The sequence below is a fragment of the Urocitellus parryii genome (assembly GCF_045843805.1).
Source record: "Urocitellus parryii isolate mUroPar1 chromosome 12 unlocalized genomic scaffold, mUroPar1.hap1 SUPER_12_unloc_3, whole genome shotgun sequence".
NCBI classification, from domain to species: domain Eukaryota; kingdom Metazoa; phylum Chordata; class Mammalia; order Rodentia; family Sciuridae; genus Urocitellus; species Urocitellus parryii.
Genome location: NW_027551760.1, coordinates 1075395 through 1086544, shown reverse-complemented (window position 1 = coordinate 1086544; position 11150 = coordinate 1075395). Strand labels below are relative to the sequence as shown.

At 58.5% G+C, this 11150-nt stretch overlaps 1 protein-coding gene across 1 annotated transcript; it reads right to left on the bottom strand.

Annotated features, from left to right (window-relative positions):
• Positions 1 to 2351: 2351 nt before the first annotated feature.
• Positions 2352 to 10654, bottom strand: Dusp2 (dual specificity phosphatase 2). Its single transcript, XM_026414093.2, has 4 exons — positions 4041 to 10654; positions 3829 to 3950; positions 3260 to 3479; positions 2352 to 3169 (listed from the first exon to the last, which is right to left on the bottom strand). Exons 1-4 carry the CDS (start codon positions 4426 to 4428, stop codon positions 2955 to 2957), a joined length of 945 nt encoding a protein of 314 aa, XP_026269878.1. The 5' UTR covers positions 4429 to 10654; the 3' UTR covers positions 2352 to 2954.
• Positions 10655 to 11150: the final 496 nt, after the last annotated feature.

Sequence of the window (11150 nt, the reverse complement as noted above, 5' to 3'; positions counted from 1 at the left end):
ACTGATGCCCAATGAAGGAGGTGACAGGCCTGAGGACCCTGGCTGGTCCACTCGGGCTTCTCACATTCCCATTCTACCTGGAGTCCAGCGATTCTCAAGACAGAATGGGGATCCCAAGGAAGAGGAGAGAAGGCGCCGCCCTGCTGCCCAGCAGGGAGCTGACAGGTGCCCACGCTGGGGATGGGGATGCTGACCGGTTTGTTGTGATCATCATTCACACCGAATCCATGTGGCAAAGCCCCGTGTTGTACACCTATAACAAATGTTGTCAATTCCACCTCAATACTATTGGGGGAAAATAACATTAAAAAAATGCATGGAGCTGACCGCTTCACCAGAGTGCTCAGGAAACGAAAAGAAGATTCACCCTGTTCGGGCAGAGAAACAGACTCTTGTAAGACATGCAGCTCACCTGCAGGACATTCTGACAAATGAACTAAGCCAGTCACAACAAAACTGCAAGATCCACTTATTGATGGACCTAGAGTTGTCAAATCCATAGGCAGAAGTTGAAGAGGGGCCACCTGGGGCTGGGGTTGGGGACTTAGTGTGCAATCTGCAGATTTTCCATTTTGCAAGATGGGAAGTTCTAGAAGGCTGCACATGACACTGTCTGCACCCAACAACTACTCAACTCTTAAAAGGGTAATAATCAGTGGGATGACATGGACATCATTACCCTAAATACATGTATGAAAATATGAGTGGTGTAACTCTACTTTGTGTTCAATCGGAGACATGAAAAATTGTGTAATATGAATTGAATTGCATTCTGCTGTCACATATTGCTAATTAGAATAAATAAAATATGGGGCTGGGGATGTGGCTCAAGCGGTAGTGCGCTCGCCTGGCATGCGTGCGGCCCGGGTTCGATCCTCAGCACCACATACCAACAAAGATGTTGTGTCTGCCATAAACTAAAAAATAAATATTAAAAATTCTCTCTCTCTCCCTCTCTCTCTCTCTCTCACTCTCTCTTTAAAAAAAAAAGAATAAATAAAATAAAGGTTAAAAATGGTAATAATGGTACACTGTTGTTTTTATCACCACTATTAAAAATAAGCCAGGTGCTGTGGCACTCACCTGTAATTTCAGCATCTCAGGAGGCTGAGGAAAGAGGATCGCAAGTTCAAAGCCAGCCTCAGCAACTTAACGAGGCCCTAAACAACTCAACAAGACCCCGTGTCTAGGGGGCTGGGGATGTGGCTCAAGCGGTAGCGCGCTCGCCTGGCATGCGTGCGGCCCGGGTTCGATCCTCAGCACCACATACCAACAAAGATGTTGTGTCCGCCGAGAACTAAAAAATAAATAAATAAATATTAAAAACTCTCTCTCTCTCTCTCCTCTCTTAAAAAAAAAAAAAAAAAAAAAAAAAAAAAAAAAAAAAAAAAAAAAACCCGTGTCTAAATAAAAAACCAAAAAGGGCTGGGGATGTGGCTCAGTGGTTAAGTAGCCCTGAATTCAGCACAAAAAAAAATAAATAAATAAGAATAAAAAACTGGGTCACGGGGCTGGGGATGTGGCTCAAGCGGTAGCGCGCTCGCCTGGCATGCGTGCGGCCCGGGTTCGATCCTCAGCACCACGTACAAACAAAGATGTTGTGTCTGCCAAGAACTAAAAAATAAATATTAAAATTCTCTCTCTCTCTCTCTCTCTCTCCCACTCTCTCACTCTTTCTTAAAAAAAAAAAAAAAAAACTGGGTCCCTAACTATTGAACACAATGCCCCCCTCAAAAAAACCAGGCACTCAGAATGATGGAAGACAGTTTTGGGGGGAAGGGGCAGAGAGGTTGAGTGAGTCCTGGAGGACAAAATGGAGTGGGCTGGGTGGCACTTTGAGAGGCTTGAAGTGTCATGGTGAGGCTCCCGCATGGCCACCCCCTTGGGCTCAGCACTTCGGCTCCCTGGCAGATCACAGCACCGGCTCCAGCCTCAGCACGTACCCCTCTGCTTCTGGCTTGGGATGGTTCCCTGTTCCAGGTGTCCACAGACGCTATGTCCTGTGCTGGGCACTCACCTGATGTTCAGTGAGGACACGCTAGTGGGGTGGGTAGGAAAGCTACTGATCCCTAGTGATATGTCCCCTCATCACACACCGGACCACATCTCTTCTGGGGACAAGGAATGGCTCTGAAACAGGAGTTCCTATGAACCCCGGCCCGGGTGAGGCCTGGGGGCACAACCCAGCCTGGACAAGCCCAGGTGAGACCTGGGCCTGGCCAGGGCGGGGGGTGCGATGAGAGTTGAGAGACTGCTGCTTCCTTCCAAGCCTTCCCCAAGAATGAACTTGAGACCAGACACTCGGGAGTTGTTTTTTTTTTTTTAACAAAACAATATTTTATTGACACATCCACAATGTTCTGTATAAATATAAAGTGCTAAGTTTCCAACCCCCGCCCACAGGGCTGGGAGGAAGTGGGGGAGGGAGCCTTAAATGTCAGTTGAACACAAATAATTTTCCAGCACCAACATGGGCGGGCAAGAAACGCTCACGTATGCGTAAGCAAGAGGTCACAGGTCCGGAACACGACACACGCCTCACTTTCCAAGTTCCTAGCTCCCCCAGGAGCTTGGCTCGGGCTCCAGGACCCAGAGTGGACACCCCTAGACAGGGCTCCCTGTTGTCACAGCTTGTTCCTTAGGGCTCTCGGGCTGCCAAGGGTTTCAACATGGTGAAGGGACCAGAGAGTCCATGAATGTAGAGTCCAGTCATTTCTACCACAGGAGTGGAGGGGAGAGCAGATGTGCCTCTGCTCTGTCCCCTCCTAAGGGCCAGCCCTTGAACTCCCAGCAGAAGAGCACCAGGTGGGAAGGCCAGTCCCCCAGGGGGTGCAACAGGCCTCCAAAGACGAGGGGGATGCTCTAGGCCATCGGGAACCCACCTGTCCCCACTCGGCTCCTCCTAGAAATTGTGAGGGCCAACGTGGTAGGGAGGCAGGCAGAGGGTCCCTGCCTCAGTGACACAGCACCTGAGTCTCAAATTGCAGCAACTGCCCCATGAAACTGAAGTTGGGGGAGATGACTCCGCGGCGTTGCTTAACAAAGTCGAAGGCCTCATCCAGCCGCACTCGGCGGCTCTGTATCAGGTACGCCAGGCAGATGGTGGCAGAGCGGGAAATGCCTGCCTGGCAGTGGACCAGCACCCGGCCTCCGCTGTTCTTCACCAGGTCTGCAAAGGAGATGGGGACGGGAGTCAGCTCAGAAGATGCCCAGGCGAGAAGGCGGCGCCCTCAATCTCCTCCCCTGAGGTTCCTCTTACCGATGAAGCCTATGGCCTCCTGGAACCAGGCACTGATGTCCACCATCTGGTTGTCCTCCACCGGGATGCTCTTGTAGAGGAAAAGGCCCTCAAAGTGGTTGGGGCAGCTAGCAGAGACGTTGAGGACGGCTGTGATGCCACAGGCCTGCAGCCCTTGTAGGTCAGAGGAGTGGCTGCAGCTGCCCAGGTACAGGTAGGGCAAGATCTCCACCGGTCCACCCTGGAGGAGAGAGGGGGTGGTGAGACCTCCTCGGCCTTAGGGGACAGTGTGAGCCCGACAGGGCAGACACGGACTAGCCCCAGACAAGAGGAGCCCTTGGCCAGACACTGACCAGAGACACATGTCAGGAATGTGAGAAGGACACAAGGGGACACCATACAGATACACACTCACAAATTCGCCCACCCACCTCATTCCCCAAAGCACCCGTGAAAACATAACCCTTGCCCTTTGCATGCGGCCACACACACACACACACACACACACACACACAAGCAGACTCCTCGCTCTACCCAGAGGCTAGCCAGGGGAGGGAGGACAGTGACAAGAAGCCCTGATCTCAGCTCACCTGGTCATAGATGGGAACCCTGAGGTCGGAGCTACTGGTCTCGGTGGCTGTGGGGGCCAGCGCCGGGGCAGGGGATTCAGAGCACAGATCGGGACAGCAGGACTGGAAGCTGTCGAAGCCTCCTGCAGGAAGAGCGCGGGCAGGTTAGCCAGGAGGGCCGGGCAGGGCTGGCCAGGGCCGGGCGCGGGCAGGCGGGCAGGCTCGGGTCTCACCTCGCAGGAAGCAGACGGCGGTGGCCCCGGCGCGGGTCTCGTGTAGCAGCGCCGAGAGCAGCAGGTGCGCGGGGCCATCGGGCCGGAGTTCTGCCACCGAGGCGCTGCCTTCGTCCAGCACCACCGCGCGCGCCAGTTCCCCGCGGGCCAGGCGCGCCAGCAGCGCACGATCCGGCAGCAGGCAGGCGAGGGCGGCAGCGGGCGGGCCGCGCGCGCGTCGCCGCAGCAGCGCGTTCCAGGGCACAGGCCGCGCGGCGCGCACGTGTCGCCGGCAGAAAGCTAGGAAGGGGCGGCAGTCGAGCAGCAGTGTGCGCTCGGCCTCCCGCGGCTCCCGCAGCAGCGCCCCCAGCGCCGCGCACTCCAGCTCCCGCGCCGCCTCCAGCCCCATGCCGAGCCGCTGCCCTTTGCCTCTGCCTCTCTCGCCTCTCGCTCGTCTTCCGGGCTCCGCGGCGCTCGCTCAGCCCGATCTATCGCCTCTGGGCACTGGCTGCCGCGCCCGGGCTTAAGTACTGGGGGGCCGGGCTCCCGGGTCACCAAACAAGGGCAGAGCAGGAAGGCGCCGGCGCCGCCCCCGCGGCCTCACGTGGGGCGCAGGCCGGGCGGCCTGGCTTCCCCGGCGCGGGCTGGGGAGGGGAGCCCCAGGGGAGGAAACCGGGGCCAGTTCCTAAGGCGGGGGTGTTCGCCGGAGTCTTGGGGTCCGAACGCGCCCCTCCCGGATCTTTGCACCCCAGCTCGGAAGATTGCTCCCGCCCTTTGACCGGCTTTAAGCCTTTCAGCCCTTGGGAACTCAGTTTCTCAGATGATGCCCTTCTGGCCTTTGGGGTTCCTTGGTCCCTGATGCCCTTCTGGCCATTGGGGTCCCTGGTCCCTGCTTCCTCTGCCTTTTCCTTTTCTCGGGGTTTTCCTCCTAGGAGTTTGTTAGAACAAAAATCTGCCGCAGATGATCCTACAAGGGAGAATGGGGCGCCCCTACTGGGAGACCTTAGGCAGGAGGGTCTTTCTCTCCCCTGCCCCTCTTACCCCCCACCCCAATTGCTTAGATGAGACCAATCTGCTTCCTGAGGCAGGTTGGTGGCCAGGCTAGCCAGAACATAGTCTCTTGACTGCAAACCCCTGGACTTTGGCATAGTGGGGGTGAGCTTGCTTTCAGAGGGGAAGCAGGGGCCACTGGTGAGTTTCCAGTTATGAGTGAGGCAGAGCTTCTTCCCCTGGGGCCCAGGGGAACCCCCAGGGGCCCAGAGAGAAGCATTTCCCCATGTCACAGGCTGGCTCTGAAGGGGAACTCTGCTGACGCTGCTGGGCTCTCCCTGGGCCTTGCCTGGCGGGAATTTCAAGGGGAAGAAGGAGAACCACTGACAGAGCCTGCCTCCTCCACAGCCCCCAGCCCATCAGCATGACACCCTCTCCCCAGACGGCAGGGGCCTGGGACCTTTGGCAGGAACACTCCAGCAATCAGAATGCAGAACCCGGTGATCGCACCCCTTCTGCCCTCCCCCACCCCAACGTCAGCGGATGTGGTGAGGCCAGGTGTGAAGGAGGATCTGAGCCCTGGGCTGGGGGCAAGAAATGCTGGTGGGTGGCTGAACTCCTAGGCAGAGGAGTTCAGGTAGGTGGGGACAGTGTGGAGCTGGAGCTGATCCAACCAGCCACCAGCTGCGTGGGATTTTAGAGCCCAATCCCCAGGTGCCTTTTATAAGACCCTTGCAGTTCCCCTGCAGGCCCCCACCTCCCCATTTTTCTTGGAGGGCTACATCTAGGACCTGTGCGGGCCCCCAGTCCCCTACGGGATTCCTCACCATGGTGTGTTGATGTGTCCCTGTGTCGGAGCATAATTTATGTGCAGTTCCTATGTGTTTGAGATGGAGCTTGAAACGTGTATGTGCTGGGGGGCACCAGGCATGCGGGGGAGAGAAGCCGGGAGTCGCCAAGGATTCCTGGGCTACCCGCCCTCTCGCGCACAGCAAACCAGCCCTTCTCCCACAGGAGCTCCGAGGCTGTGGGCGATGCAGCCGAGGCCCCTGGCCTCCCGGCTGGGCCAATCTGGAGGCTGATGCAGCAGGGCCCACAGCAGAGCCAGGGAGTCTGGGCCACAGATGCCAGTGGCTGATAGGGGCACTTATCCTTGCCATCGGCCAGCCAAATGACTTAATGCCCGCTTCCAGGGCAAATTACAGAGCGTGCAGGGGGAGCGTCAGGTCCAGTCTTGCTGACCTATGGGGCCCGCGTCACCTGCCCTGCTGGAAGCCTCAGCCTTCCAGCTCTGTGGCAGGGAGCGGGGGCCGGGCAGCTGGGATCCCTGACACAGGAGTGAAATCCGCTCAGCCTGCTGGAGGCTCCAGAGCCAACTCCCACGCGGGCTGCGCCTCTTACCCCCTGGGGCCTGGCGTGTCCCTTGCAGAGTGGGAGGGCATTGAAGAAGGCCATCTGCACCAATGGCACAGTCCCTGGGAGCCTGCCCAGGGCTGCGTCTGTGAACTCTCTTTGTGGGACGCAGGCTCAGGAGGCCTGATTAGCCATAGAGGAGGGGCTCCCCTTGGCCCTCTTCGCCTGTTCGCGAAGGGGAACCGCCCACCCCAACACCTGGGTGAAAGCCCAGGGCTGGGGTGGAAGAGCCCAGGTCCCTTCCCATTTCTCTAAAGATCCCCTGACCCTTGGGCAGGAGGTCCGCTCCCCGCCTCCAGGACCCCTGTCACTTGGAGTTGACCCTTGGGAGCCCAGCAGAGGAGAGGCAGGGTCTGGGCACATGGTGGACAGCGGGAGGGGTTAGACTGGGAGCCCCACAGGCTGCTGTTCTAGAGGGAGGACCCCACTCCTCATCCCCAGACGGTGAGGGGACCACCGCATGAGGTGGGGTGCCACACTCAATTTCTTCTGGTTTTGTTGGGTTTTTCCCAGCCTGAGTGTCACAGAGCCTCTCTACCAAGTAAGTTTGAGGCGCCACTTTTTTTTTTTCTTTTAAATTAAAAACCTGTGAGACACAGCTGGTCACTATGGTGGACGCCTGTAATCCCAGACTCGGGAGGCTGAGGCAGGAGGATTGCAAGTTTGAGACCAGCCTCAGCAACTTAGCAAGACCCTGTCTCAACCTAAAAATTCAAAAAAGCTAATAAGTAAATAAAATTTAGATTCCCCTGAAAAAGAAAGAAAGAAAGAAAAGAAACCTGTGAGAGTCCACTGGACCGTGTGACGACGCTTTGTGATATCCTTCTGGTGACTGTCTGTTGAGAGTGCTTCATCGTCGCCCACCTCCTGCCTTTTGGATTCCCGGTATGTCCACCCAGCCCCACGCAAAGAGGGTTTCCCTTCCACAGTGGTGACGCTGCAAGTTCCCTGCTGATGTGGCCCAGAGGTTTCCTTCCTGCTCCTTCCTAACGCACCCCAGGCAGAGGCCAGGATGTGCGTGGCTTGGCCGAGGTGCCCGGGCAGAGCCGCCAAGGGTGAGAGGCAGGCGCCAGCCCCTCCTGAGGAGGGGTCAGGCCTCAGACGAGGATGCCAGCTCGGTGGCCACCCCCACAGGCTCCTGCCAGGCAGGGGCCCAGAGTCCCTGTGCCCTGCTCCAGTGATGGCCTAGCCCAGCACATGAGGGGGACACAGAGGGTCACCAGCCTCCTCCTGGGGAAGGTGTAGAGGAAGCCTCCAAGGCTGGCTCAGAAGTGGCCCTGCAGTGGCTGAGGCTGCTGTCACATGTGGCAGCCCTGCTGGGGACGAGCCCTGCACCTCCCCACCCACCATGCAGCTGTCGGGAGAGGACCTCAGCACTTCCTATCCTGGCACAGCCACATCACTCATGCCCATCTGCATTTATTCATTGACTTGGGCCTTCTTTCCAAACCTGGCACAGTGGTGCACACCTGTCATCCCAGCAGCTCGGGGAGGCTGAGGCAGGAGGATCGCAAGTTCAAGGCCAGCCTCAGCAACTTTGTGGAGCCCTGTCTCAAAAAGGTATGGGGATGTGGCTCAGGAAGAGTGCCCCTGGGTTCAGACCCCAGACAGGAAAAAAAAAAATTGTATTCCAAGTCCCTTACGCCCTGGGGTCTGTTCCGAATGCTGGAGATGCAGGAGTAAGTCCCAAACCACCGCCTCTGGGGAGCTGAGCTCATCGTTTCCATCATATTTACTTTTGTGATTATGTTGGGTCCTGGCGAGTGATAGTAGTCATCCACTGAGAGTAATGATACCTTTTCCTTTTAAAATAAATTTAGGTTTGTAAAAACTGAGTTGACTTCAGGAAGACCATTAGGGAATGATAACACAGAAGGTTCTGGAACACCTGGACGGGCTCAGATGCCGGCAGGAGACACCAAGTCGGAGCACCCTGCCCAGGACGGGCCCTGCTGCTCCTCCCGCCCTGGCATGGAGCAGCTCTGCGGTTGGGCAGGGTCTGCTGCTCCCTCCCACATTGGTCTCCTCTAAAGACAGGAACATGAGGCACCCAACGAGGAGGAAGCCGTGGCCGGGAAGGGACCCTAGAGGACAATCCCATTGGCAGGTGGCAAAGGGTCTTTAAGGTGCAAAGGAGCCAGAGATTGCTCCCTTCCACCTTAGGTAGCCACTGACCCATGCTGGGCCCTCTGACACTCCACTGAAGACCTGCGACAGCTACAGTGACAGTCACGGTGGCATGAAGAGGACAGCCAAGGCTCCTGCCCTCTGGGATGACCTTGCAATGGGAGCAGAGACCAGACAAAAAATAAATAAATGAGATCATGCCAGAGAGCGGCATCCCAGGGAGAAGAGCCATGGCTGGAGAGGGGACATGGGACACCCTCGCCTTCTGCTGTAACTTGCAGGGTGGCGAAGGGCCAGCCCGGGAGGAGGCAGGCAGAAGAGGGCCCTGTGGTGGAACACAGGACACAGCCCGGGTGGCTGGGTGAGAGTGAGCCTGCTGCAGGAACCCTCGGGTGCTGCTGCGTGGTTCAGGGACAGGGGACAGTGGCTTGGGCCAGAGGGCAAAAGAAAATGGAGGCGGGATCCAGGATCAGCAGGATTGTGGACAGCTTGGAGGGAGTCACGGTGAGAGAGGAGAGGGGAGGGGTGCGGTTCCCATGAAGGATGGGGCCTGACCCTCCAGCCCCACCTCCTGGCCGGGCCTTGTGGCTCTGCTGTGCTCCCCCAGCCCCCACTGGGACTTGCAGGATCTGGAAGGGGCTCCCTCAGCACGGAGCAGAGGGCCAAGGCCAAGGTGACTCCCAGCTCCAGCCTGAGAAGGCTCCAGGCAGAGGCTTGGGATTAGAAGCACAGATGGCCGGGGGTGGACGCTGAGGAGAGGATCAGGGTGGATTATGGTCCAAACCGGATTAGGCTTCCTTGAAGATGACAGCTCCCAAAAAAGCCACCGCAGCTCCCAGAGTTGTCCCTGGACACCCAGAGAGAGTCACACGGGCACACGCACACCTAGGGGCGTGCACAGAGGCCCTCTGGCTCAGTGATCTCATCCTGGGCCCCATGGTACCACTCCAGACCCAAGCCCATCTCCATCACCCATTGGAACCTGTTCACTGTGACGTGGCCTCCCAAGCGCCAGCCGAGTCCACAAAAGCCCTCCACGAGTGGTCCTGCCATGACCCAAGCGCCCAGGAGCCAGTCCCCAGGTCCTCCGGCCCAACCCTCCCCACACACACCCTTCGTCCCCTCTGCAGCCCACCGACCTTCACACCTGACCACTGGCCCCACAATGCCCATCTACGGCCTGTCCACCTTAACCTGGAACAGGGCCCTGCCCAGGCACCTGCCTGCATGTCAGGCCCTGCATCTGTTTCTCAGCTCAGGGTGACAGTCCCTTCTCTCCTCAGTGCCGCCCCATCTGTGCTCCAGGGAGGAGCAGGCTCTCTGTCTACAGGGCGTGTCCGGCAGGGCCATTCCCAAGGGCCTGGTCTCTGCCCTCTCCTCACACCCATACTGACACACGTACCAGACACACACACACCAGGCCACACCCACCACACGTGTTCACACCCACCAGGCAACGGGCGGGCCTCCAACATCTGGGTCCCTCTATGGAGGGACTGTTACCCTGGGAGAGCTCACAGCCACACACAACCGCCCACCTCAGTCTTTGATTTGGCAAATACAGTGGTGAGCCCCCAGCCCAGTGCTGGCCCTGTCCCCTGCTCCAGGAACGGGTCACCATGAGCTGGCTTTGTCACCATGAGCATGGACGTACCCTGCTGCCCTTACTGGCTCTGGAAGACAGCCCTGCCCAAGGACACTGCCAGGAACACCAGGGGTGGCTGTGCCTACTGCCCCCCACTCCTTGCTGACTAGAGGGGCATCAGACCCTATTTCCAGCCTGACTGGTCCACAGAGGGGCCTAAACAAGGGGTCTCTGCCTCAGTTTCCCCATGGGTTAGTCTGAAACAGAGAGGTCCCTGGAGAGGAGGCACCCAGTGCCCAGCAAGGGCCTCCCGGGTTAGGAGTGGGCTCAGTGGGAGCCGCAGGGTCAGCCCATGACAACAGCCACAGCCAAAGCCTCAGCCATCATGAGGCTCCTCCTGGCCTGGGTGCTGAGGCGAGGGAGGGACACAGGACATGGGGGGCTGGGCGCAGTGCCACCCCTATCCAGGCCCCACAGGGGACCCCAGGGAAGGGGAGGTGGTGCCCCGGGCAGCCTTCTGGGCTCCAACTGGGAAGGCCTATGGCTGGGGCCACCCAGGCCTCCTCCCCTCATCTGCCCACTCTTCTCCTCCCCACCGCCTCTCCCCTCCTCCTGGCCCCTCTCCCTCATGAAGCCCCCAGTCACCACGCACCCCAACTTAGGCTCCTTGGCTCTTGCACTCCCCACACCATTGGTGGCCTCTGCTGTGGAACTTCCCGGGTGCCCTGGTCCAGTCCTGCTGCCTTCCCCGCCCACCGGCAGTCCTCCAGGGGCCTGCAGAGGAGCCCTGCACTGCTCCCTGACACTAGGTCTGCAGAGGGGCCTGCTTTCCCCGGGCAGGCCCTCCCTCAGCAGAGGCGCCTGTCCATCGGGGACAGGGCTGAGAGCAAGCTGCCCAAGGAGGGGCCAAGGTCAAAATGCAGAGGAGCTTCCAGCCCTCCCTAGGGAAGGTGCCCAGAACTGGAGGAGTCTTCCCCCTCTGGGGAAGAAGCCCCTCCCTGAGGCAGAGGGATGGC